At 45.8% G+C, this 25,568-nt stretch overlaps 1 protein-coding gene across 2 annotated transcripts in view; it reads right to left on the bottom strand.

Moving 5' to 3' along the window:
- Positions 1-5,420: 5,420 nt before the first annotated feature.
- The window catches only part of SBF2 (SET binding factor 2), a 412,105-nt gene continuing 391,957 nt past the window's right edge, over positions 5,421-25,568 (bottom strand). Inside the window, exons 34-41 of one of the 2 annotated variants that reach the window (XM_090264085.1) lie at positions 20,190-20,316; positions 18,131-18,258; positions 14,508-14,741; positions 13,394-13,498; positions 11,862-12,055; positions 11,068-11,155; positions 8,319-8,450; positions 5,421-7,266 (exon numbers count right to left, since the gene is read on the bottom strand). In XM_090264085.1, coding sequence (XP_090120211.1) covers positions 7,168-7,266; positions 8,319-8,450; positions 11,068-11,155; positions 11,862-12,055; positions 13,394-13,498; positions 14,508-14,741; positions 18,131-18,258; positions 20,190-20,316 — 1,107 coding nt within the window. In that variant the 3' untranslated portion in view covers positions 5,421-7,167. The remainder of the gene's footprint in view (positions 7,267-8,318; positions 8,451-11,067; positions 11,156-11,861; positions 12,056-13,393; positions 13,499-14,507; positions 14,742-18,130; positions 18,259-20,189; positions 20,317-25,568) is intronic. The other variant, XM_090264092.1, reaches the window with a different exon arrangement.

Raw genomic sequence — 25,568 nt, 5'->3', positions numbered from 1 at the left:
CTTTTTTGAGTGTGGCCTATGGAGGCAGGTGGTGGGAGGAGTCCTGGCTGAAGTCTGCTAGCTGTGGGCTCACTAGGTCCAGGAGCTCACCCAGCAGTTGCTTGTACCCTGGTGTTTAATTAGAATCCATATGCATTCACAGCTGCAGTTTGTGCCCCTGGCCTAACTAGGTAGGAGTGGAGCAGGCCAAGAGGAAACTTCTGAAACTGCCTTCTCCCTACTCCCTCACCCAGCCCTAGAGAGTAATTTAAAGTCTGCCATTAACAACTTAAAAGGTAAAGGGGTGGGGGTCCCTACCACTTATCCATTTAACCCAACACCAGTCTGACCTTGCAGAAACCGGTGGCTCTGGAGGAAGCCTGCAGACGGCCTCCGGATTAACCCCTTCGCAGCCCTGCTCATAGATGCGGAGGCAGATGCAGGGTCACTGCTAGAGCAGGTTACGAAGGCCTTTGTTATGTGGTCATTTGCAGTCATTGGCAAATATGTTCTTTTCCATTCCAATTAGAGAGAAGGGTCAGAAACAGTTCACATCCACGCGGGAGGGAAAACAACATTCATTCACCGTTTTTGCTATAACAGAGCTTTGCTAACTGTCTTGCTCTCAGTAATCATTTAAACCCAAGACCTCAGGGCGCCACACGGATGAGCCACGTCAATGACTGTGCTGATCGCACCAGATGAGTAAGAGGTGCCTCTAATGCCAGAGCCTATAGCTAAGTCACCTGCGCTCCAGAGATGAAGGGTCAAGGACCTGCCGCTTCAGCGAAGTTTTGAGGGTTTCAGTGGTTAGGAGTATGCCGGGATATCCCCTCCCAAGTAAAAGAAATCGCTGTATCTTCTCTCTTACCACAGTTAAGAAAACAGAGTGCCTGGTCCCCCCTTTGGGCTTAGAAACAACATGTTGTTCTGGGGGCCGTGGAGGCTGCCGGCTGTGCTGGGTCCCCTGACAGAAGGCTCTACAGAAGGTCCAGGCTGTGGTGCAGGCAGCCCCGCCATCGGGTCCCACGGCCTGGCAGACTCTTGGGTGTGGGAAGCGTCAGTTCCGGGAAATGGAAAAGATGTGGCACCGAGCTCATGGCAAGTCCCAGTGGGATGATCACAAAGCAAGGCCATGTCATAGGCAACAGAGGATTACACACCTTTTGAAAAACACTTTGCGGCACGTTATTAAGCTCTGGTGGAGACAGAACGCTGGAGCATGGCATAGCAGGCAGGGCCTCTGAAACCGCCCACTGTGCGCTGGCTCTGCTGGGTGCATCAAATCAGGACGTCGGGTGGGCTGGCAGCAGGCCCTCAGGAGACCGGCGTATACCTCTGGGTCTGCGCCTCAGTGGGCCGATGGGCACAAGTAAACTGCCTGAGGATGTAGCCAGAGCCCGTCCCCTGGCTTGTACCTTTGGCCACATATAGGGTCCTGTACACCAGCTAAAAGAAGAGGAAAAAGCCAGAGTGTGGTTAATGGATGGGCTGACATGGCACAGAGCGGCTCACGACAGAGGTGTGAGGGAAAGAAAACACTCCCAGCACGTGGAGGGTGAGCACTCAGCCATCTACGTTGTACACAAGAAAAGGGGCCCAAGGTGGTGAGGACAGAGACACCCCCTGGGTATATATTTGGTCAGGGGCCTGGAAGGAAAAGACTGGAAGACGTGGGGCAGATCAACATATGGGAGAAAACATGAAGTGTGAAGATTTTAGGACACATATTAATGCCCATCAGAAAGCACCCAGCACAGAAGAGGCGGTGAATAAGCAAACAGAAAGGCGACTTGCACAGCTACACCAGGCGGTCCTTGCTACACTGGAACCAGTGCACTGGGCATGTGAGTGGAGTGGCCAGAGTGACAGAGGCAGAAGCCACACAAGGGCTAACGGGGCCCAGCAGCTCAGACTCCCACACACCAAGGCCACCCTAGGTCCTGCTGCCTCCAAAAGTCCAACCACCCTGCTGGCCACAGAGGCCAAGGCTGAGCCCCTGACGTGGCACTATTCCTTGAGGCCACTAACTCACCTCTTGGGGGCACAGCAACTCCATCAGCCCCCTCCATCCTGGAAGGGCCAACTGTTCTTGGTAGGGGCAGAGACCAATTCTGGGTACGAGTTTGCCTTTCCAGACCACAGAGTCAGCACCACATCCAAGGACTTCACCTGACTCAAAAGCAAGGAATCCCACACAGCATAGCATCTGACCGGGACATGGCAAGGGTCCCATTGAACTAGTTTATGGCTGCCATCAGTGCACCTTGGATCTCTGTGTCCAGGGACCAGCAGGGGTTATCTGACTCCAATCAGCATGAGGATGCTTTTACATACCAGGGGCAGGCAGGAATGTGTGTGCCCAGGTGATCCGCTGGGCATGCCTGGGCAGTCACCACTGTCATTGTGAAAGGACACGTGCAGCAATCCTGACCTCAGAGGGTTTTGATTACCAAGCATTTGGGCCCCCTTTCCCCTCTGGAATGAAGGCTGGGGCACATGACCAGGCAGCGCCAGCATCTGCCCAGGTTGCTGGGGGTGACAGAATTTGGGATGGAGGGAGGAGGGGGAGATGCACTGGTGGCTGTAGCAATGCCTGTGACCTCCCTCTTTCCCTCAGTTTCCCTTAGGAATAGGCCCAAGGGAAATGGGGGAAGCTGTTCTCTGAACCTGGTGGACAAGCAGATCTGTGTGGCACCAGGGGTGGGAGGTGACAATCATGCAAAGATTTCTCTCCGGTCTCTGGCTGCAGGGGGTGTGACTGTGGGCCCCAGGGCCGCAGTGCTCTCGGATCTGTCCCGTAGCTGCATGGACACCGCTTCCCACGGGCTGCTGCCCGCTGACGGCTGTGCGGCTGGGCCGCTAGGCAGGCCCGTTCCGGGGAGAGGCGGGAGCCTGTGATGATTCCTGACAGTGTGGGGCCTCTGCCCCACCTGGCTGAACTTCCTTAGAACTGCACCACAGGCTGTCTCCCTGGCCCCACTTCCTTCCCGCCTTTCTCTTTTCACAAGGATCGCATTCACAAGGGCTAGTTCCCACCTGCCCCCTCACCCCTTCCTGGCTAACACTTCTCTGTTACTTCAAGTGTGGTCCTTGGACCAGGAGCCTCCGCATCATCTGGGAGCTTGTCTGAAATACTGAATGTCTACCCCACCCCGACCTACCCAAATCAGAAGCTTCATACATGCATTATAACCGGAGAAAACACTGATTTAGAGGACTTGGTCTTTTCCAGCAAAGCCTTTAAATTTCAGTTTGGAACCTGAGTTTTGCAAAGGTAAACAGTTGGAATCACACAATTACAGATCACCCAAAGGGACTGGTTCAAGGTCACAGTGAATTAGAATAGAGCCAGCACCCAGGTTTCTCCCACTGCAGGTTCTGCTCTAGCAGGTTACTTGCTCTAAATCTGCATTGCTTAGCCTGGTAGCACTGGAAATGGGGTGTAATAATAATAAAAAAATTGGTCTTTGTCATGGGTGCCTGGCTTTGAGTTCATAAAACACTTAGAATTTCCTGATGGAGTCTTTTGTTATTCACCTGTTTATGTAAATGGTGACAGGGTGGGGGGTGGGGGCCTAGGTACCTTCAGGCTGGGGGCTGGTCCCCAGAAAGACCAAACCTGTGACTAGATGGTGGGGACTTCCAGCTTCTGGGGAGAGGAGGGAGGCCGGTGAGCACAGTGGGGTGCTGGGAGGACAGCAAGCCCCAGAGAAGGCGTGAGGCTCTGCGCCAGCCACTCACTCTCCTGCACCTTGCCCTGTGCCTTTCTTCCACTTGACTGCTGTCAAGTTGTATCCTTTATAATAAACCGGTAAACGTAAGTTTTCCTGAGTTCTGTGAGTTCTTCTAGAGATTTAGTAAACCTGAGGAGGGGTTATGGGAACCACCAGATTTAGAGCCAGTTAGCCAGGGGTACAGGTGGCCCCTGGGACTTGCAACTGGAATCTAACGTGGGGGCAGTCTTGTGTGACTGAGCCCTCCGCTGTGGGGTCTGCACTAGCTCTGGGAAGTGAGTGTCAAAACTGAATGGACTTGTTGGATGTCAGCTGGTGCTGGAGAGAGACCTGGTATGGAAAAGGTATGTACACTCGGTGTGAGAACTGTCAGGATGCAAATGACACACGAGTCCACACTGAGATGTGCTGTTAGTGTAAGACAAACCCTGGATTTCGAGGGCTCAGTGTGAACAAAGATAGAAGATATTCCATGAACAAGTTTTTGGTGATGATTACATGTTTAAATAACTTTGATACATTAGGTTAAATAAAACATATTAAAAATAAAATGTTACTAAAATGAACTCCATCTATTTCTTTTTGCTTTCAGAAAGGACAGCTGAGTGGCTGGAACTATACGACTCTCAATGCTCCTCTAAGCCCCATCTCTTCATTAATACTCCTTCTTTCTTTGTCCAATTCATAGTCACCTTGGCCATTGCTGAGGGTATTTTCTAGTTATCAGTTTGAGATCTTTCAGAAATTCTTTATGGGATAATGGGGTTACTTCACAACTCTTACAAGAACTTCTGACAAAATATTTAAAATGTCAATTTCCACTGAGAAGCAAACCTGCCAGGCCATTATGAACAGTTAAAAGTACAGCTCTGGAATGGAGACGGGTGGGGGGCTTTGGGAGAGGAGGGCAAAGCATTAGGGCTAGAGGGTGGGGGAGTGGGACTCACACCAAGGTGCTGCTTGGGTCTCCACCTCTGGAGCCTGAAGGAAGACAAGCTCTGTCCCAGGAGCTGTAGGTGAGGAGGGGGCCCTGTTAGGGGTCTAGCCAGGTGCCAGGCCCTGGACTTTCTTCCCTGGAGCCCAGTGCTCTTCCCCGCTCACAGCTAAGACACTGTGAACAGGTCTCCTGATTGAGGTCAGGGATGCAGCAGGGCAGATGGCAGGTCCCCGGGCCAGCCATGAATGAAGGGCCGGGGGCCTGAGCCTGGGCCACAGGAGCCCTGGAGACTGAGGGAACCCAAAGGCTGAAGGAGAGGATGTCATTGTCAGACCTTGAGCCTCTGTGGCGGTTGGGGACCCCTTCTGCCTGGCTTGGAGAGAGGGCTCCTGGATATCAAGACACAGACGTTCAGCCCTACCCCCCCACCACGAGAAACAGCATTTTATTGGCTGCCTGTCAGGATGTGGCCAAAAGGAAACCCCAAGGGCTTAACCAGAGGAAGCATCATCCAGAGCTGAAATCACTGATCCTTCACTTGTGCTGTTCAACAGGTTCCTGAAGCAGAAAATTCTGCTGTGAAACTAGAGTTCAATTGCTCCTGCCTACCATTCTTACACATTACCACAAGCCACATGTGGTGGAACTGCGACCCCCAAACAGCAAAGGACTTAGCCAATTTCATACCGGGCGGGAGGGGTGGCCTCGGGCCTCTCAGCTAACCTCTGCAGCAGTGTGTCTAGAACCTAGGCGCTCCGCCGGCATGTCCAGTGTCTCTGGCTCCTTCCCGAGCAAAGGGCAGTGATGATGCTAATAGACCAAAGGTCTGAGTGGGTTGTGTTGTTTTTCCCTTGAATCTTGAGTCTCATGTAGGAATCCTGAGTACTATCTCTGGATGCTCTGCACTGCAGAATGAACTTTATTTCACTGTAAATGGGGATGCTTTTTTTTAAGAAATAAATTTAATTCGAAGTGGTTAGTGAATGTAAGGCATGTAACGCCTTTATGAAAGTTAAAAGAATCCAGTTACAAAAGAAGCACTGTGTACAGTCTCAAATAGCCGAAGGTACAATGGGCTCCATATTTTACATAGTACAAAAATTATTTCATATACAAAGAAAAAATACAAATAATGTGCAAAAAACATTTTCACAGGTGGCAATTTATAAAATGAAAATGGTAGAAAAATCCTTCATTCTTATTATTCCCTCAGTTTCTTATATATCACAGTTCTATTTCCTAGTGTTTAGATAAATTGAAAATCTGATTTATTTTTAACCTACAAAGTGTTTTTTTATTTTAAAAGGGAACCATTTTATTATTGAAATCTTATAACTGAATCAGTTTAGTAAATCTTATATTAAATTATAAGCAGACTATCTGAAGAACAGGATATAGAAATCATATATACATATTCTTGAAATATTAGTTTGGTATTTAACATATTAACATTTGAAAACAAATGTAAAGATCTAGCTACCCGACTCTGGGTGGCCGCCCTGGCCGAGGCAGGGACGCACCTGTGCCCCGTGAACGAGCGGCATTCCTCAGATCGGAAGCTGAACAAACACAGGGTATCAAAAGTAACAGTTCTTGTCGCTCATGTGCTGACAGGCTGCTTGGAAGCCCTCGTCACAGGTGTGGTGTGGTCGTAAACAGCTGGCTCTGTCTTTCCAACGTCTTCACTTCATTACGTCAGTGCAAGTGTTTGTTTTGCGGGTTAGTGCCGTCAGTTTTCTGCAAGTTACTTCGTGTAAGAAGCTGTCAGGGAGCAGAGGACTATGTAGGAACACAAGGTCCTGGACCCTCGGGGCACCCTGGCCTAGAGGACCCAGCGGTTTGGAAGCAGTCGTTTCCTGCATTGGCTTGGTCGTTGTTGCATCATCCCCTGGACAATCTCTCCATCAGTTAGTCCCGTGTGCCCCCACTCTGCCCACCTCTAAGCACCGATGTTCTTGTTGTGAACCCCAACAGCTGGGCAGAGATTATGAAAGAACCTTTTGGCAGCACCAGATAGCTGAGCATCTCCAAGGTCAGGCATTAAGTGTAGGAGCCTCTGCTGGGAAACCTGTTCTGTGCAGAATATAACAATCTTGGAGAGTTTTGATTTTTACTTGTCAGAAAGCTCTCCAAGGACATTATGACCAAAGAGGATCTAGCTTTCATGAAGATGGACCCAGGGAGGTGGCAGCCCTTCTGCCTACCGGAAGGAGGACAGCTGGCTCAGGAAGCGCTGCTGACCCCTAACCACTGAGACCCTGTTAGAACAACCCAGTGTGAGACACAGGAAGTGCCTGGTGCTCGTGACCAGACCTGTGTGACACATCCACTCTGGCTAAGTAGGCACGGCCACTGCTGAAAGGGGACTGGGTCAGAGTGGCCAGAAGAACCTCGGGCCTGAGGCTGACTCATCGGAACCGAACAGGACGCTGTCAGCTCCGCAAGGACTCGTGCACTTCCCCCTATTTGGCAGCCTGAGTCTTTGCTCTCTTCTGCTTGAGTTGACTGTGAGCATCAGGCGTCAGAGATACAGCTCTGGATCCGGTCCATCCACTGTTGGGCACTCTGTCCATCCTGGGCACAGAAGTTATACACACGTTTGCTGGTCTTGAGCTACAAAACCAAATGAAGAGGGCCAGAGGTGAAGGGCGGGGCTGCTCTAGGCTTTGGGCAAGTCCACCCCCGTAACCTGACATTTCCATACTGCCCCAGCCTCTGAGTTTTCTCTCTCCTCCACCACCACACTGTCATCGCCTTTATATTCACTTTGCTTCTATAGTCCCCGCAGTTACAGGGCATGGTTAACATCCCCATGGCAGGTTAATGTCTGCCAGGAGATACTGGCAGAGAAAGGAGACACACTAGGACAGCCTTACTTTGCATCTTCCCGGGTGCTTTCCTTGACTAAGGGGGAGGGTCAGGGATGGCTGGAGCCTCTGGCCTTTCCCATGCCCTGTAGCAATGCAGTGAAATGCCCAGTATGGTCCCTGTGCTTCTTGGGGTAGCCTGAGACTCATTCAAACATTGATGAAGTTGGCTTTTGTGTCCCTTTTCCATCCTCTTCTCCAGTCTCCAGCTGGGGCCACACTGGAAACCCAGAGTTAGGGATGCAGCCTCATGGCCTGAGCAGGGCCCTGGAGTATAACCTTTGCCATTTATGAAGCCCTGCTTGGCTCTGTGGACTAGATAAGTCCCTTATCATGTGGCCCATAAGATGCCCCAAGGCCCACCTATTAGCTGCTGAAGATGTTAGGGTAGACGGTCATCATGTGTGCCTAAGGACAGTTTTTTGTGGATGGTCAAGTCAAGCATGAAGGCCACTGGAAATGAAGGAAGCATCATCTGTTCTTGACAGTAGGTGGTGAGTGAAATAAGTAACAATATATAACAAGTTCATTTGCTTTCATATGTGATTGAACACCTTCTGAAGAAGTCCTTTTGGACAAAGCAATGTGCAGCCTTCTGAGACAAATAGATAGCTGGGAGAGGTTAGGAGGGGGTCAGAGTGCTGAGTTCAAGTTCTGTAGCAATTCCCATAGCCAGGGGGTCTGTGACCATCTACAGTCATCACCAACTGCTCTGAGGCTCCATAATTCTCAGAGGAAGATGGATAATAATATTATGTGTAAATAAGAGCCAGAAAAAGACAAGTAAGAGGAACTTACATCAAAGAAAGCTTTGTCACTTGTGTGCTTTGGGGCTCCCATACTGGGGCCAGCGGGGACAACCATTTCTACTTCTGCCAGATCAATGTGGCCTTTACAGCTTGTGTCTTCACCCGAGTCATAGTATCGCAGCTGGAACCACAAGGATACAGACGGGATGTAAGAGACACAGGAAGAGAAACGGCATGGCTTGTCAATCTGGGTCTGAACACTCTCCTCTGTATCGGTCTAAACTATGCCAGGAAGATCAGAAAAATGAAGAAAACTGGCTGCCTCTAGGGAAAAAATACTAGGTGGCGAGGGGAAAGATGGAAAAAGACATATTTTTTTTTGAAATTTGAATAAGTAAATTACATATTAAAAAATAAAATTAAATGTCAACCAACAATTTTAAGAACTGTCTGTAACATATAAAAAGGGATTAATGCTTAGAATACACACAGAATTTCTAGAAATTAATAAGAAAAAGATAAAAGTCCTAGTAAAAAATTGCTAAAGGATCTCAACGAGCAAGTCACAGGATAAACACAAATGACCTATAAACATATGAAAAGATGAGCAACCTCACTGATCAAAGAACGGTAAAGAAAGTCAATGAGATTTCACTTATATTAAAAAATATAAAAAATGGCTGATAAAAAAATAAATAAAAGTAGCTGATAATATCCAGGTCAAATGTAAAGCACTATATACTCTTAGTGGGAATATAATTTATTCAAGATTTTTGGAGGACAACTTGGCAACATCAGCTAAAATTTAACATGTTTATGCTTATTGATATACTCTCCCCACCTCTAGAAATTATCCTACTGAAACACTCCCAAAAGAGTGCAAAGACACATGGATAAAGAGGTTTCCTTCAGCACTGTTTTTAATCAGCTAAAAACAGAAAAGATGTATCTGTCTTTCAATGAGGTGTCGGTTAATTACATGGTAGTACAGCAATAATATGGAAAACTATATAGCTTTTTAAAAATGATATGGAAGACCTGTATGAACAGGTAGGAAATATATTCAAATAAATTATATAAAAAAGTAAGTTGCCAATTAGCATGTAGATAAAAATAATTTTTGAAAAACTGGTTAAGTACCATAATATTTGATTGAGTGGTTACTATGTACCAGACCTGTTCTGATTATTTTGTATATAACTCAGTTAACCTTCCTAGCAACTCAGACTATATACACATACATATGTATTCATCTATACATATCTTTGAAAATTGTTTAGAGAAATAAATACCAAATTATTAATAGCAGGTATCTCTGGGACTGAGGGGCACAGAGGACTGACTCTTGGTATAACAAACATGTATTTCTTTTGGAATAAGAAAACTAGGTTTTAAAATGAAAGAGATGGCTGGTGGGAAAGCCTGATTGGCCCACAGTCCGATTTCTCTCTAACTTACACAGCAGGAGCACGCCTGGTGCCTCTGTCACTGAGGCTCTGACCTCAGACTTCTCTGTCTCTCCCTTCTGGCATGCTGTAAGCAGGGCTAAATGGAAAAACTGTACACTTTTCATGTTAAAGAAACCTAAATGATTGGCAAGAATGCAAATATGATTTGATGTAATTGGAAATTACAGAAAAATTGTGACATTTTCCAATGGTATATTTAGAGGGTTAATGGAAGTTTTCTACACAGTACAGACCCCACGACTTCAAAGACACTGTTATTTTAAAGAACAGCCCCCTAAAAAGGGCTTGCATTGCGTACTTGAAAATAAATTCTCTACATTCTTCCACAAAGACTCTGTGGAACCTCTGTGGAACCCTTGAACAGAAGGAAGGGTAGTTTACACACAAAACGTTCACCTGGAAGGAGTTTTCTAGGTGCAGGTCCAACCAGAGCACTGTGGAGAGGTAACGGCTCATACTGCTCTAAAGAGGCTGCATCTCAGATGGGGGCACCGAGACCTAAAATGTGCACTCCGTGCCTCCAGGCGGACTCGTCAGCTCCCACGCAGAGGGAGCCTGCAGTGGGAGTGCGGCTGGCTGTGCGCCTCGCACCAGTGAGGTGCAGCGGGGCTGAGGTTTGTGAGGGTGCCCTGTCTGCTGAGGTCCTGGAGCCAAGTTTACGATGCTAACGATGTGTGGGCTTTTATGGAAACAGCTAAGAACCTAACAATGGGCAAAGGACCTCCTCACCTGGTGCGTGAGGTCCAGTCTAGTACTTGCCCTCTGTGAATTCCAGGTGTGGGTGGGCTCATCCACTTGGGCCTGTTTTAGGGCCCCTCCCCTGTGGCTGCCATCTTTGAGGAGTAATAATGCCTTCCTCAGTAACCTGTACAGTGATGGGCACAGGGAAGGAGTACAATAATGTCTGTGCAATGCCCTCAGTTTTGAACAGATGCTCTGTGCTGCGAGGCCAAGAGTAATCTGCATTGTGGGGAGTGTGCACAGGCCTCTGAACGTACGTGCATGTAGCATGCACCACGCTGAGAACCTCAGGCTCTCTCCTGGCCTACGTTTAAAGCAGGCAGCAGGAGCTGTCTGAGCTGTAAAAAGCAGAGTTCTACCACTCTTCATGCTCCGGGCTCCGCTGCCACTGTCTGGCCTGCGTACACCAGGCACAGCTCCTTTGGGACTGGCCTTGGAAGGCTGCTGGCCTCACTCAGGGACATGCGGGGCCCTTGGAGGAGCCCCAGACAGCACAGGAGAGGTCCGTTATGACTATCCACTGACAGCCACACAGCAGCTGGGCCGTGAGCTTAGCCTAGAGTGACTTTCGTAGCTCTGACGCATTACCTGATGTTTGGTTACATCCAAAACAAACCAGCGGGGCTTCCAACCTTTCAGCAATGCCCCTCTTTTGTAAAGTGTTCCTTCAAAAGACCTAGAAGAAATGACAACAGGGCAGTTAATTTTGATTTTTCATTAAAAAAAATTTTGTAAAGGGATGTCTGCTGCTTTTGTTTGTTAAATCTCTATTTCCCTCAAATGATCCAACACCCCCCAAAACCCAATCAGAGTTCTCCCAAGAATTTTTCTACTAGACCTCTGGGGAAAGATGGCTGCTTTCTGCTGGAATTACTGAATACCAAACCTGCGAGGTTTGGCGCTCCTAGTGGCCACCGCTGGGGCCATGCCGGGACTGTCACGACCCACGGGAGAAAGCAGAGCTGCCAATGGACAGTAGCCTGGAGACTGTAAGAAACTGGCACAATCTTGGCCTTCCCAGTTTACGCGAGCAAATTCCTTTTTGCGTGAGCTAGCGTGAACAAGGTTTCTGATGTGTGCCACTGAAAACGTGCTGACTAACATGTAATCCCTCAAAAGATCTGGCAGATGTGAGATAATCGCAATCAGGACTCAACCACAAAGAACTACAACCTCTTGGCAATACTCTAGTTGTAATTTTGATATTTCCTCTTCAAAGAACCATTTAATGCGTTTAAAACAGAAACAAAGAAAGACTCAAAGCAAATCCATTCTCTGTCTACAGAGGGCTGTACTGCACTGGCCTAGTCTACAAATGGGGTAGGGCAGTGGGTGGGTGGGGGAGTATTTTCAGCCCACCCAGCAGGGCTCAGCACACCCACCTGTTCTCGTCATTCCTGGACGTGTACTGGCTGTACAGCGTGGCCGTTCTTCGGTCCACGCCATTGGATGGGGCGATGCTGGCACTGTGCTCCTCCCCCACGCTGCTGTCGGCGAGGTGCAGCAGAGACCTCTTCTGATAGGACGGCACATTGGTAGACATGATTCCTGGGGAACCCGAAGGGTGTCTCTGGGGCTGAAAAAGAAAGAACAGGAGCTAGAAGAGCTTTATAAGACTAAGCAACTCATCCAGCAATTTCTAAATTTCTAAAAATTTATCTCAAGGAAAAAAACCTGAAACAATAAGCAAAATATATATATAAAGACGTTTATCCTGGAGTTGTTTATAACAGTAAAAAACTGGAAACAACCAAAGTGCCTATCATTAGGGGACTGGTTAAAAAACAACATATTTCCATACCATGGAATTACACATAGCCATTAAAAATGATGCTGCTGATTTACATACAGTGACAAATGGAAGGACACGTATGCCACATATTAAGTAAAGAAGAAAGCAGGCTGCATAATAGTACATACAGTAAATCCCTTTTATGTGTGTGTTTAGAATAAAATAAGATGACAGCATGGGGGTTTATTTCTAGGTTATAAATTGTGGGTGACTTTTATCTTCTCTATTTTGTAACTTTCTGTGTATTGTCTTATTTAAAAGAATAAATATATCTCACTTGTATAATCAGAAAAAAAAAACAACTATTTTTTTTTTCTGAGAAAAGAAGATATCCCCCACCTATGGCTTATATGCTAACAGACCCTGAAATGCCTGCGAAGGCAGGAGACAGCGCCCGGAGGACCCCTTCAAAATCCCTCTGAGGCTTTCTTCTGCACTCTATTCTCCTTGACCCCTCTGTGACTTCTGATCCTGCTGACGTCACTTCTTCCCCAAAGTGCTCTTCAGAACACTGTCCTAACTTCCCTTGTGTTGCACTGGGAGCCAGGTGCATGGGGCCTGACTGGTGGCTGCTTCGTGTACTAGCTGTGTGGCCTCTGTGCTGTTCCCTCTGTGGGAGGCGGGGTACCACGCCCTCACCGTGGGAGGAGGCTCAGGTGTGTGCAGTCCCTTGTACATACTACGAGCTTGATAAAAGTTTAAGTCAGAAGCAGAAAAGAGGTTGTGATCAACAGAAAACAGGATATTTTGTCATTTTTAAATACTTTTTTTTCTCAGATTATTTCTCTGGAGCAAATATGGTGTTGGCATTCCCCTCCTCCCTCATGTGGTGGAAGATCAGCTGAACCCACAGAGGCTCTGAGATAGAAAAGAACCCAGTAATTTCCCTTGGACATGGGGCCCTGACCCGTACGTGTTATGTCACTGTGGTCAAGTGAGACAGTCAGGAAGTATTCAGTCACGCGGCACTTTCTGCCCTGGAACCCCAGGGCGTGACCCCTCCCTTTCCACCCTTCCTTTTGGCCATAAGCCCACCTGGGTTACCTGTGCCAGTGGGTCCCACCTGACCTAGCACCCTCCAAAAGCTCAGAAGTAGCTCCTCGAAGGGCTTTGCCAACTCACACGGTCTGCTCGGGGCTGTTCTGTAATGTCCGCGGTGACCCTTTCCCACAGCTGCTGCCACTTCTCTGGGGTTTGGTTCAATTTATGCTCCAATCTTTCAATTTCCTGCAAAGTAATTAAAAAGGGTTTTCTGGCAGATAAGTATTTCATAGAAGTCAGGATGTGCCCCAAAGCCACATCTCCTTGGTCCTGGGCCCGGAGGAACAGTGCGACCACAGGGCGCTAAAGACAGTGGTAAACGCGGGGCTGCTTCCCAAGCCAGGAGCAGCAGGGGCGCTCTGAGGCAAGGATGACTTATTAGGGTCTGTAACCAGGACTTTTTACACAGAATGGCTTCAACACAGACAAGAAATATGTATCCCAAACACCCTTGGCCAGCCCATCGGAAATCTGATGGCCACAGCCAGGTCAGGCACTGGGCTGGTGGCCAAACCCTAATAGCTGAGGTAGATGAGAAGTCTGTCCCTGAGAGAGGAACCCCTCAACTCTGATGAGTCAAACCAGATGGGGAAAGGACGAATCCTGAAAGCCCGGACACATGGTGTTTTCCTGGGCCAGGGAAGCAGGACAGCCTCTGTGACAGAGCTTCCTCTGGAGCGCCTGGCTCCTGGTCAGAAAGCCCGGAGGCTCTTCAGGAACTGCTGGGCCCTTTAAGGGCTCGGACTCTGGGCTGCTGCTCTCACCAGGGTGGCTACTGCCAGGATGGTTTCACTCCAGAACATCCCTTGGAGAAGACAGTTGGCAGCACTCCCACCAGGCTGCCAGTCACCCACACTTCTGACCAGACGAAGCACAGTGCCCACAAAAGCCACAGCCCAGGCCTGACCAGGCTGCTTGGGCAGCTAGAACAGCTGGAAGCTGCAAGTTGCTCCATTTGCGTGACTGCTTCCTCGTCACCCTGGAAAACTCATTTTCACGAAGACGTTTGCAGTAGCGGGGCCTCGTCCCCACGGTGCTGGGGCGCAGAGTCAGCTCCCTCCCTCTCCTGCAGGGTCCCCTCGGCAGGCTGAGGAGAGCCGTGCCCACAGCATGAGAGCCAGCCCCTCAGCACAGCCTGGCCCCTGCGGCCCACGGCCCACGGCGCCCCAGGCAAGGGCCCACGCGGCTCACTCACGCTGCAGAGGCCGGTCAGGGCGTTGGGCTGGGCGCAGTGGACATCGTCGTAGCACGGCCACACCGCTCTCCTCCCGCTCCGCGATCCTGTCCCTCCCACCGGCTCCGTGTCCTCTGAGGGCAGCTGCTTGGGGGTCAGCATCACCCAGTCATACGAAGGCCCTGAGGAGAGGGTCTCCTCTATGTAGTAATCCCACTTCTTGAGGCTGGAGACATTTACATTGGGCTTCAGGGCCTGTTTAAAGAAAATGCTGAAATACAGTTGCATCTTGATCCAAATTTCCTTGCAGGCCAGCCCCTAAAATTTGCAGGGCCCAGGGCAAGAGTATGAATGGAGGTTCATATCACATGTCTGACCATTAAAATGTATGTGTCAGAATAAACAATTAAATAAAACATGTTCTAGCCTCCTACCTTGACAAATATTTCTTTTTTTTAATATGCTTTATTGATTATGCTGTTACAGTTGTCCCAACTTCTTTTCCCTCTGCTCCCCTCCACCCAGTGACCCCCTCCCTCCAGTTGTCCCCCCACCTTAGTCCATGTCCATTGGTTTTGCATATAGTTCTTCTCAACCTCTTCCTGTCTGCTCCACTCCCTCCTATGCTTAATTCCTGTACCATCTCCCGCCCTTTCCTCCCTTCTCCCTCCCCGCTGACCTTCCCACAATATGTTCCCCATACCTATAATTCTTTTCCCACTCTCATTGCCTACTTAGTTTGCCTTTGTTTCAGTTCCCTAGCTTCTGTTATTGGTTGTTGTGATACAGTTTTCATTTTAATGTTCATAGTTTTGATCCTCTTTCTCCTAAACAAGTCCCTTAAACATCTCATATAACAGTGGTTTGGATCTGATGAACTCCTTCAGTTTGACTTTGTCCTGGAAGCACTTTCTCTGCCCTTCTATTCTGAATGACAGCTTCGCTGGACAGAGTAATTGTGGTTGTAGGTTTTTGCTTTTCATTCCTTTGAATATTTCTTGCCAGTCCCTTCTTGCCTGTAGAGTTTCTTTTGAGAAATCAGCTGATAGTCTTATTGGGACCTCTTTGTATGTAATTCTCTTCTTCTCTCTTGTTGCTTTTAAGACTCTCTCTTTATCCTTAATTTTTGACATTTTAATTATAATGTGTCTTGGTGTGGTTCTTCCTGGGTCCAGTTTTTCTGGAATTCTCTGTGCTTCCGGGACCTGTAAGTCTATTTCCTTCCCCAAGTTAGGGAAGTTCTGCTTCATTACTTTTTTATGTAATTTTTCAATTTCTAGTTCTTCTTCACCTTCTGGCAACCCTATGATTCAGATGTTGGCCCACTTATAGCTTCCCATAGGTTTCTGAGCCTCTCCTCATTTTCCTCACTTTTCGTTTCCTCTTTCTGCACTGGTTGGCTGTTTGTTCCTTCCCTATGTTCTGATTTGTTGACTTCATCCTTGGTTTTCTTTCCCTCACCACTTGTTTTGTATGTGTTTTCATTCATTTCAGCAGGACTAGCCTTCATTCCTTCCCCATCTTGTTTAAGATCTGCTGTCAGGTCTATAAGCATTCTTATAACCAAAGCTCTGAACTGTGCCTCAGAAAGATTTCCTATCTGCTACTTCGTTAGAATAGAAATTTGCTGTCTGGTCAGCTGCGTCACCGGGATCTCTATCATGATCTGTGCCATCCTGGCAGTTTTGTGTTTATCTTTGCTTCCTGGGTGGGGATGTCACACCTCCTATGCTATAAGGGACGGGGCCCTGTGCACTTGTCACTACCGGGCAACTCTTCTCACCACGCTGTGTTGTTTTGTGTGGGGATGGAGGTCCAAAATGGATTCTAGCTGTTTGCTCTCCGCTGAGAGACCAGGAGTTTCTTCCTCCATCACCACCCTCTCCAGCCTTCATAGTCCAAGGCAAGGGGGTCTGCCTTCCCTGGCGTTGGAATCGTGAGCTGACAGGTCTGGTCTGCAGCCGGGGGTGCTCCCCAGGTGTTTCTTGCCTCTTTTTAAATACGGGTGTCTGTGCTTACTGCCATCCTGGCACTGCAGCTACTGCCACCAGCACAGCTTGACCTCTCTGCCCTGGCTCTGCCCCTTCTACCTGTCCAGATGAGCACCACTTCTTTATAACTTCATACATTGGACTTCCATGTGGCTTTATTTCCTGGAACTTCTGGTTATTTCTGGTTTTGCGGTAGATGTATTCCTTCTTAGTTGTGGAGGTAGACGGAGTGTGTCAGTTTAGGCCTCCATCTTGGCCGGAAGTCGACAAATATAACTTCTTAATGGGCTCCTGAGAATTCTATACCAGAAAGTGTGTGGCACTAAGGAGCTGGTCCCAGTGCCCAGTCCTTGGCCTGATCCCCTGCTCCCCCACCTGGCTCTGTCCCATATTCTGAATGTCTTTTATGAATGTATGTGTATACCCCAGACCACACAGCTAAACTCTGTCCATTTTCTGCTGAAAAGCTACTTCTCAGCTGCCTTTTGGGCCTAGGGGTACATACACGGGGGCTTGGGAGACAGAGGAGTGGGTTGGTGAGAAGCTTGAATTCAGTTAAGGACTTTTGAGGTACCGGAGTGTGGTTTAGATGAAGGAGGGGTATCTAAACCTGTACCTTGGTTTCTTGTACTCCTCACCGCCTGAGGAAGGGGCAACTGGAGAATGGTCAGAACGGGGCCCTAATGTAAGAAGGCAGGGGGGCCTTCTTGCCCCTCAGTGAGTTGTTTCTGCTCGTCAAACTAATTGGTCCCATCTCAGAGCCTGCTTCACACAGATGTGCAGGGCAGAGCACGTTACCCTTCTTAACTGGGCTCCAAATGTTTCTGCTTCCCACAGGGGTTCGTCCATGGCTCTGGTGCAAATAACCTAGGGGCTTCTTTTTAAAGTATTTTAGATTTGTCAGTTTGGATGAACTGTTGAGGTTTCAAGTTTTGTTTGTTCTTCCTTCCTGGGGAAAGTTGACGTGCTTTGATATTCTTGAAGTTATCCCTTCCAGGTTTTGGGGGCCAGATCCTAATTTCTGTGGTCAAGAATTTGGTGGTCCTGACTGGTACAACTCAGTGGACTGAGTGCTGGCCTGCAAATGAAAGGGTCTCCAGTTTCATTCCCAGTCAGGCCACATGTCTGGGTTGCAGGCCACGTCCCCAGTTGGGGGCACGCAAGAGGCAACCACACATTGATGTTTCTCTCCTCTCTCTCCCATATCCTCTCTCTAAAAATAAATAAATAACATTAAAAAATTTTTGATTTAAAAAAAAAAAAAAGGCCTGGCTGGTGTGGCTCAGTGGATTGAGCGTCGGCCTGAGAACCAAGTGTCGCTGGTTCGAGTCCCAGTCAGGGCACATGACTAGGTTGCACGTCAGGTCCCCAGTTGGGGGTGCGAGTGAGAGGCAAACACACAGTGATGTTTCTCTCCCTCTCTCCTTTTCCCTCTCTCTAAAATTAAAATAAACAAATTATTTAAAAAGAAAAAAGAATTTGGTGAGCAGTCTCCATTCCATCATAATCCAAACCCAGAGTCTATCAAACTTTTGAATATGAAAAGTATGAAACCTAATCACATGATAAAAGCCTAAACAGTCTGCATGCACTCAAAATAAAGAACACTTCAACACAAAATATTCAGAAAATGAAACATAAATGCTTTTTTACCTCAATTTCCACTGGTGAATATAAATAGTTAAAGAAAATGGGACTCCGCTTGTGCATTCTATCAATACACTCCCAAATACAAATTCCTTTTTTGGCATGCTTATCTCCTTTATCATCAAATAATGTTCCTGTAAATCCAAAAAATTCAACAAACGTCAAATAAATCAACAGTTTGCCTAAAAGTATGATGCCTGTAGCAGATGGAAAGTGGAATATTTTTTATGGCTCTAGAAACAGCAATGTATGTGCAGAAGGCTTAGATAATAACTGCAAAGCTAAAGATAGGAATGAACTTCAGTTATATGGAAACAAATCCAAATGGAAGGAAAACATCTGATAAGGTTTCCAAGCATTCAGCAGGACATCATGATTCTCTTCCAACCTACATCTGTATCCAGACTCCCTGAGGTCCAGGCCAGGAGATAATTCTACACATTTTTCAAGAGAAAAATGGAAGGACTTAGAATTGATTTGATGAAACTCAGTTAAAAACATAATTTCATGCTTCTTTTTAAAGTTGTTGGCTGTTTATTATGAAGCCATTTAACGTGCCTTCCTGCTTAGTAGTTTATATATACCACAAATCATGGAGACTTTCAGTGACAGAAGGGCGTGGTCTGTCCCGTAGGGTGACTTAAAAAACAAACGCTGAATTTAGGAGAGGGGCCCTTCGAGGATTTTCTGACATTATCTTTGTACCTTTCCAACAGTGAATCTGTTGCATGAGCCTGCTTTAGAGGAAGAGGTATTAGGGGCAAGCAGGAGGCATTTCTTTAAAAGGCCAAGAAGGGTGCCCGTTAGCAATGCTGTCTTTAATCTAATGAAATGACTCAGTCAAAAACACATCAGTATTTTACCAGTTTTATCAGAAAAGAATGTCCAAGAATGCACAAAATCCTATAATACGGGGACCCCACAATGCTAATGAACATTTTCTTCTCTACCTTTTAAACTGCAGAGCCCAGCGCAGCAGGTCTCAGTCTTGGCCACATGTTAAAAATGTCAAGAGTTAAAAAAAATCCCAATGCCTAGGTCTCACTTCAGACCAGTTAATCAGAATCTCTGAGGATGGGCCACAGATATTAGTTGTTTTAAAAGTTCTCCAAGCGATTCTAATGCCTAATATTCCAACACAAGGGTGTGTAAGAAATTGAGGGTTCCGACTGTGATGTGCAGATGACAATTCTATGAGTCAGCAAAGGCTTAGGAGATAAGCTAGATGGGAAGTGGTCTGATCAGTGCTGTCTCCCTTACTAGACAATTTTAATAGCATGGACTGAAAAGCAGTACTTCCTGATTTCATATCTTAAATTGAGAACATCAGTAAATAATTTCAGCCACTAAGAGTCCTTGTTATGACTATATAGGTACATACAATATTCTAAAAATAGCTGATTTTTAAAAATTTGTCTGTCTTAGTCATGTGTACCCTCCCTCCCCTTTTCCTACAACAAAAGTAAGAATCCCCCTAGAGAATGTTTTCACGGGAGCTGACTGATTTTCAGCATGCTGTTAAAAATCATAATGATGGTATGCCTAAAATTTATTGAGTGCTAGCAATTGTGCTAAGAAATTTACAAATATTTCCTGTTGCGATCATCAGGGCTCGAAGGGCCATTCTGATGAGGAAACTGAAGAAACTCAGACTGGCACTTTGCTTGTCCCAAGTACTCAGCTGGCGCTGGAATTTAAGCCAGTCTGTTTGCCCCACAGCCAGGCCTTCACTGCTATTCAAGCTGCCTCCAGAGGCGGGTACCCTTCCTACCAGAGTGTGCCAGGGGTGGAAAAACTGAGTCAAAGTTTCTCCTCATATGGTGATAACACTTTGAGATATCAGCATAGTAAGCAGATCTAACTTTTCAAAGCTACTATGGCGACAGCGACTTGCTAACACAGTACATCATCTCTGATCTAGGCATGGGCTCATGCTCACTCCGATTTCGTAGTTCAGGCCTAAAATGGCCTTGCTACACTTGAGGGGAGTGATGTTATTAGACTTTTTAATCGAAAACATACGAAACTAACAAAAAAGATAAAACAAGAGCATGCAAACACCTACCGTGCTCTAATCTTTCATAGTCCGAATCCAGGAGAAATGTTTTAAAGCGATTAGATACATAGTGGAAAGCCAAGAACTTTAAGTAATAGAGATTGAATTCAAACTCAGCTGGATACTGGATGTGAACCTGAAACACACAGGCAGAGAAAAGAGTGAGAATCAAACCAAAGCAGTGCAGTGCCACTGACTGCTGCCCTGACGCATGCAGGAGGCCATGTGGCCTGAGTCCCTATAGGACCGAGGCTGGAGGAGACCCGCCTTTCTGAACCGTGTATGTGCCAGATACCACGCTAGATGTTTTTATAAATATTATCTCATTTAATCTCCATAACAACATTGCAAGACAGGAATTATTTTTTTCTAACTCTATAAAGATACAACTGACGTAGAACATTACGTAAGTTTAAGGTGTAGAACATGATAATATACATTATCTATTGTGAAATGATCACCACAGTTGGGTTCTAGTCAGCTCCTTCATCACCTCACATAATAATAAATTATTTTTGAGGGGCTGGGAATATTTAAGTCTACCCTCTTAGCAACTTTCAAGTATATAATACAGCATTGTTAACGACAGCCACCATGCCGTGCATCACATTCCCAGAACTTGTTATAACTGGAAGGTTTTACCCCTTGACCAAAATCTCCTCATTCCCCTTGCCCTCCCGACCCTGGCAACAGCCATTCTACCCTGTTTCTATGAGTTTGGCTTTTTTACATACAAGTGAAATCATACAGTATTCACCTTTCTGTGATTTATTTTATTCAGCATAATGCCCTCAAGTTATTATAAGTGGAAACATTTCCTTATTTTCTCATGGTTGAATATTTCATTGTTTATATATGTGACATTTTTTAATCCACTCATCCATAGATAGCTACTTAGGTTGTTTTCACATCTTGGCTATTATGAAAAACGTTGCAGTGGGCATGGGAGTATGGACATCTCTTTGAGATAGTGATTTCATTCCCTCAACTATATATACCCAGAAGTGGGATTCTTGAATCACATAGTAGTTTTATTTTTAATTTTTTGAGAACATCTGTACTGTTTTCTATAGTTGGCCGCACCAATTTACATTCCCACCAACAGTGGACAAGAGTTCCCTTTCTACATCCTCACCAACAATTGCTACCTCTTGTCATTTTGATTATAGCAATCCTAACAGGTATAGGGTGATAAATCAATGTGGTTTTGATTTGAATTTCCCTTATGATTAGTGACATTGAGCACCTTCACATGTACCTAGTGGCCATTTGTGTGTCTTTGGAAAAATGTCTATTTCAATGCTCTGAAGATAGGCATTTTTATCCCCACTTTACAGATGAGGAAGCTGAGGATCAGCAAAATTGAGTAGTTTACCCAACAGCATTTAGCAGTAACTAGTGAGCCCAAATTTGAAGCCTGGCTTGTTAGGCTCCAAGGTCTGAGCCTATTCACTACCTTACACTGTGCTAGGCACTTGAGACAGAGATAGGTTAACGTAAGTTATGCTTCTTGCTTTCCAGGCACTTGTGGTGTGACAGTGTGTCATATAACAACAAAAACTGTGCTTACATAAGTTTGGCAGTGAAAGGAAAGAGGGGAGAAGGTCGTGTAGGGAGATTGCAAGAGAAGTTTTCTGGACAAAAGAAATGTGTGCCTGTCTGAAGGCAATGTAGAAGGAGCCAGTACAGAGAGAACCAATTTCAGCCTAAGAGCTGATAACTAGGAGAATAAGGCCCTGGGAAAACAGGAATGAATGAGGCTGAGGGCCCAGAAATAGGGAACAGTCTTGGAAATGAGAAGGACAGAAGAGCAGATAAAGAAGAAAGATATGTTCAAGTGCCAAGAGAAGGGGGAGGCGCTCGTGCCTTTTAACCTTAAATTTTCATCAGTAAACTAGGCAGTGAGATCACTGGACATAGTTATAAAGATAAGGGGATGGCAAGAGGGAGGGAACAAGGCAGAGCTTGGACCAGTCATGTGCTGTAGCACACTTCAGGCCAGCTACACGCAGACTCTGTGGAGCCATCTGATGTTGGCAGAAGGCAGGCTGATGACCTTGCGACACTCTCCAATCCACCTAGCAATCTCACCTCTGTATTGTTCAAACAACCTCTCATGACTAGTCAGAGAATTTTGTTTGCTTGAGATAAGGCCCAATCATAATTGTAGTTGCTTAAAAGCTGTCTTAAGTGAATGCTGCTGGCAAGCTGTCTAAAAACCAGCTTTCCACTCCATGCTTGACTTGGCAATGTGGACCCTCACTTGGTCAGCCAAAGCAGCAGGCACGTGTGTAATATGCTGGCTGCCCAGTCGATCAATGCGAATTTAAAGTCATAATCTGGATATCAATGACTTAACACTTGGGTAGAAATCTAGTTTTCTGTGATGATCAAAAGGTTTTTTCTTTCTCCAACACTTTCTTACTCGCTTTTTAATTGAACTAAAATTTTAGTTCATAAGGAATACAAAATAAAATGGAATTCAGGGGGACTTAAGAGGACTGTGCCTCTTACACAGGGGAGCTGCTTTCCTGGCCTGAGCCGCTGCCCTTGCTGCTGCACCGGCTCCAGGGGACAGGAGAGCTGCCACAGCACAGCTGTGACATGGCTCTGAAGAGCGAGGCTGTGCCGCGTTCCAGGAGTTTTAGAACTGTAAGCACCGGCATTAAGCATGAGTTTTCTCATCAGTGAAAATGAAAGAAACAGACAACATGGGTTTCTTGTGATTATGTTATATGAGCAACTAATTATAAAGGATAAGCATACTTGAAGAATTCATAGTTATAATAAATAAAACCTAAGTTAACCTGATACATATTTAATGATTGTTATTATTCTGCAGCATTATAACTGGGCATAAAAATCAGTTCATGTAAGTGGTTATTATAATCGGTAATATTTTCTTCCCATTTCTATAATGGAAAACACAATTTAAAAAACAGCTTTCTTTCCTTGCTTTTTTAGCCCTCTATGTCTTTGGCTTGAATGTCAGCCATGTGCTCTAGCACAGTCCTCTCTCACACACTTGTCCCTGTTGACACACGTGCTCCAGAAGACAGAGCCCTGGGGTTGGCACTCCTCTAGTCTGAGCTCCTGGTTTGGAATCAATAGCATCACTCCACACAACCAGTGTGCCCCTGATGGAGAGGTGGGGGACTAAGATTGTGGGAGGCAGGACAGCAGAAGGAGACAGGCCCAGGAGGATGGAACTTGGTTCTCTACCACCTGAGAGTCTCAGGAAAGAGAAATCCTCAAGGTGCTTAGACAGGGCGCCCCAAGGACAGCTTTACCCCAATGGCCCTTGGCATAAACCTCAGCAGTCACAGGCCAGCCCCATGTTCCCAGGGGAAGAAGAGTTCAGAGCCATTTTCACCGATTCAGTTCACAGCAGGCCCTACAAACTCTCCTAAATACTTTTATTAAATAAAGCCCCAGAATAAGAAAACATTTTTCTCAATGGCTATTCTCCTCAGAAACCACTTGCCTCATACATATCAGTATCTTTCCTTGATTATCTGATATTTAATATGCTGAGGAATATAATTTTGAATACCCATTTCTGAGGTAAAGTAGAATGAAAATGATAGTGAATATGACCTTATGTTGAACTTACAGGCATTTCAGGGAGATCACATGCTAAGACTTGAAGTGAAACTCCTCTCCACAAATGGAAAAATGCACTCACCGCCCACTGTGCCGAGTGACTGGCCTCGTCACAAACCCTGAACTTGGGAACACTACTGTCTGTGTGTGTGCCACAATGACACCAACGGCTGCTAATGCTTGGAGCTGAAATATAATCTGCCCCTAAACTGGGGCTAATTATCAGGTCTATTAGAAGAGGAAGAAAATATGCTGAGCAATTAAATTTTTTTTTAATACTCTTTAGCAACAGTTTAAGCAACAAGCATGTGAGAATTTCTCAATGAAGAAGAAAAAAAAAAATCAGAGTGACCCTATCCTGGATTGATTACTACCTAGATACCACATTTGGAATCTGAGATTAAGAAACACAAGGAATTTTCTGAAATGTCTTTCTACCACAATAATAAAGACATAACTGTATTCATAAGATAAAATATGATGCTTAGATTTCCAGTAAGAAAGAAAAATTACACTTTGTTCATTTTGTCATAAATCCCAGGGCTTCAGTTTGTCCAGTCATTGGTCTTTCCTCCTTGTAAATGGGACACCTAGACGCTTCTGCAGTACCATACCACAGTGGTCTCCAAAGGGCATAGTCCAAGTGCTTCCTCCTCCTTCTGAGGAGGTATAATTGACATACAACAAACTGCACATATTTAAAGTGTACAATTTGTTAAGTTTTGACACATCAATACACCTGTGAAACCATCACCACAATCAAGATAATGAACATGTTCTCCATAACTCGCAAGTCTCCTCATGCCCTTTCTGCCTCCACCTGCATCTTCCTCCCCGAGCAACCACTGATTTGGTTTTTGTCAATGCAGACCAGTTTGCACTTACTTTATATAAATGGAACCATAAGTACGTACCCCTTTTGTCTGCCTTTTTCCACTAACTAAGCACAATTATTTGACATACATCCATGTTGCCAGTAGTTCATTCCTCTTTATAGGTATGTAGTACTCCACTGTACTGATATACCACTGCTTGTTTATTCATTCTCATGTGGACAGACATTATGTTGCTTCTAGATTTTTGGTTATTACATATCTAGCTGCTATGAATAGTTATGTACAACTCTTTGTAGGGCATAACTGCCTCAAAATGAAATGCTGAGTCATATGGTAGGTAGGTATGTTTAACTTTTAAGAAACAGGCAAACTGTTTTCCTAAATGGTTGTAAAATTTTATATTCCTATGGATAGTGTTAGAGTCCCAGTTTCTCCACATTCTTGTCAACCTTTGAGGTAGTCAGTTTAAAAAATATAAGCCATTAAAATAGGTATATAGTAGTATTGCATTCTGATTTTAATTCGCATTTTGTGATGACAAATGATGTTAAGTATCTTTTCATGTGCTTATCTGTACATCTTTGGTGAAGTACAAATGTTTTGTCCATAAGGAGAACAGGTTGGTTGTTTCGTTATTATTAAGTTTCGAGAATTCTTTATATATTCTGGATACAAGTCCTTTAGCAAATATATCATTTGCAAAAATCTTCTTCCACTGTGATTTTTCTTTCCAATCTCTTAACAATGATTTTTAAAAATTATTTATTTATTTATTTATTTTTAGAGAGAAAGGGAGGGAGGAAGAAAGAGAGGGAGAGAAACATCAATGTGTGGTTGCCTCTCACACTCCCGCAGCTGGGGACCTGGCCTGCAACCCAGTTACGTGCCCTGACTGGGAATCGAACTGGCGACCCTTTGGTTCGCAGGTCAGTGCTCAATTCACTGAGTC

This window comes from Furipterus horrens, unplaced genomic scaffold (genome assembly GCF_987537825.1).
Source record: "Furipterus horrens unplaced genomic scaffold, mFurHor1.1.pri manual_scaffold_2, whole genome shotgun sequence".
Taxonomy (NCBI): Eukaryota; Metazoa; Chordata; class Mammalia; order Chiroptera; family Furipteridae; genus Furipterus; species Furipterus horrens.
This window is presented reverse-complemented; position numbering and strand designations above follow the sequence as displayed.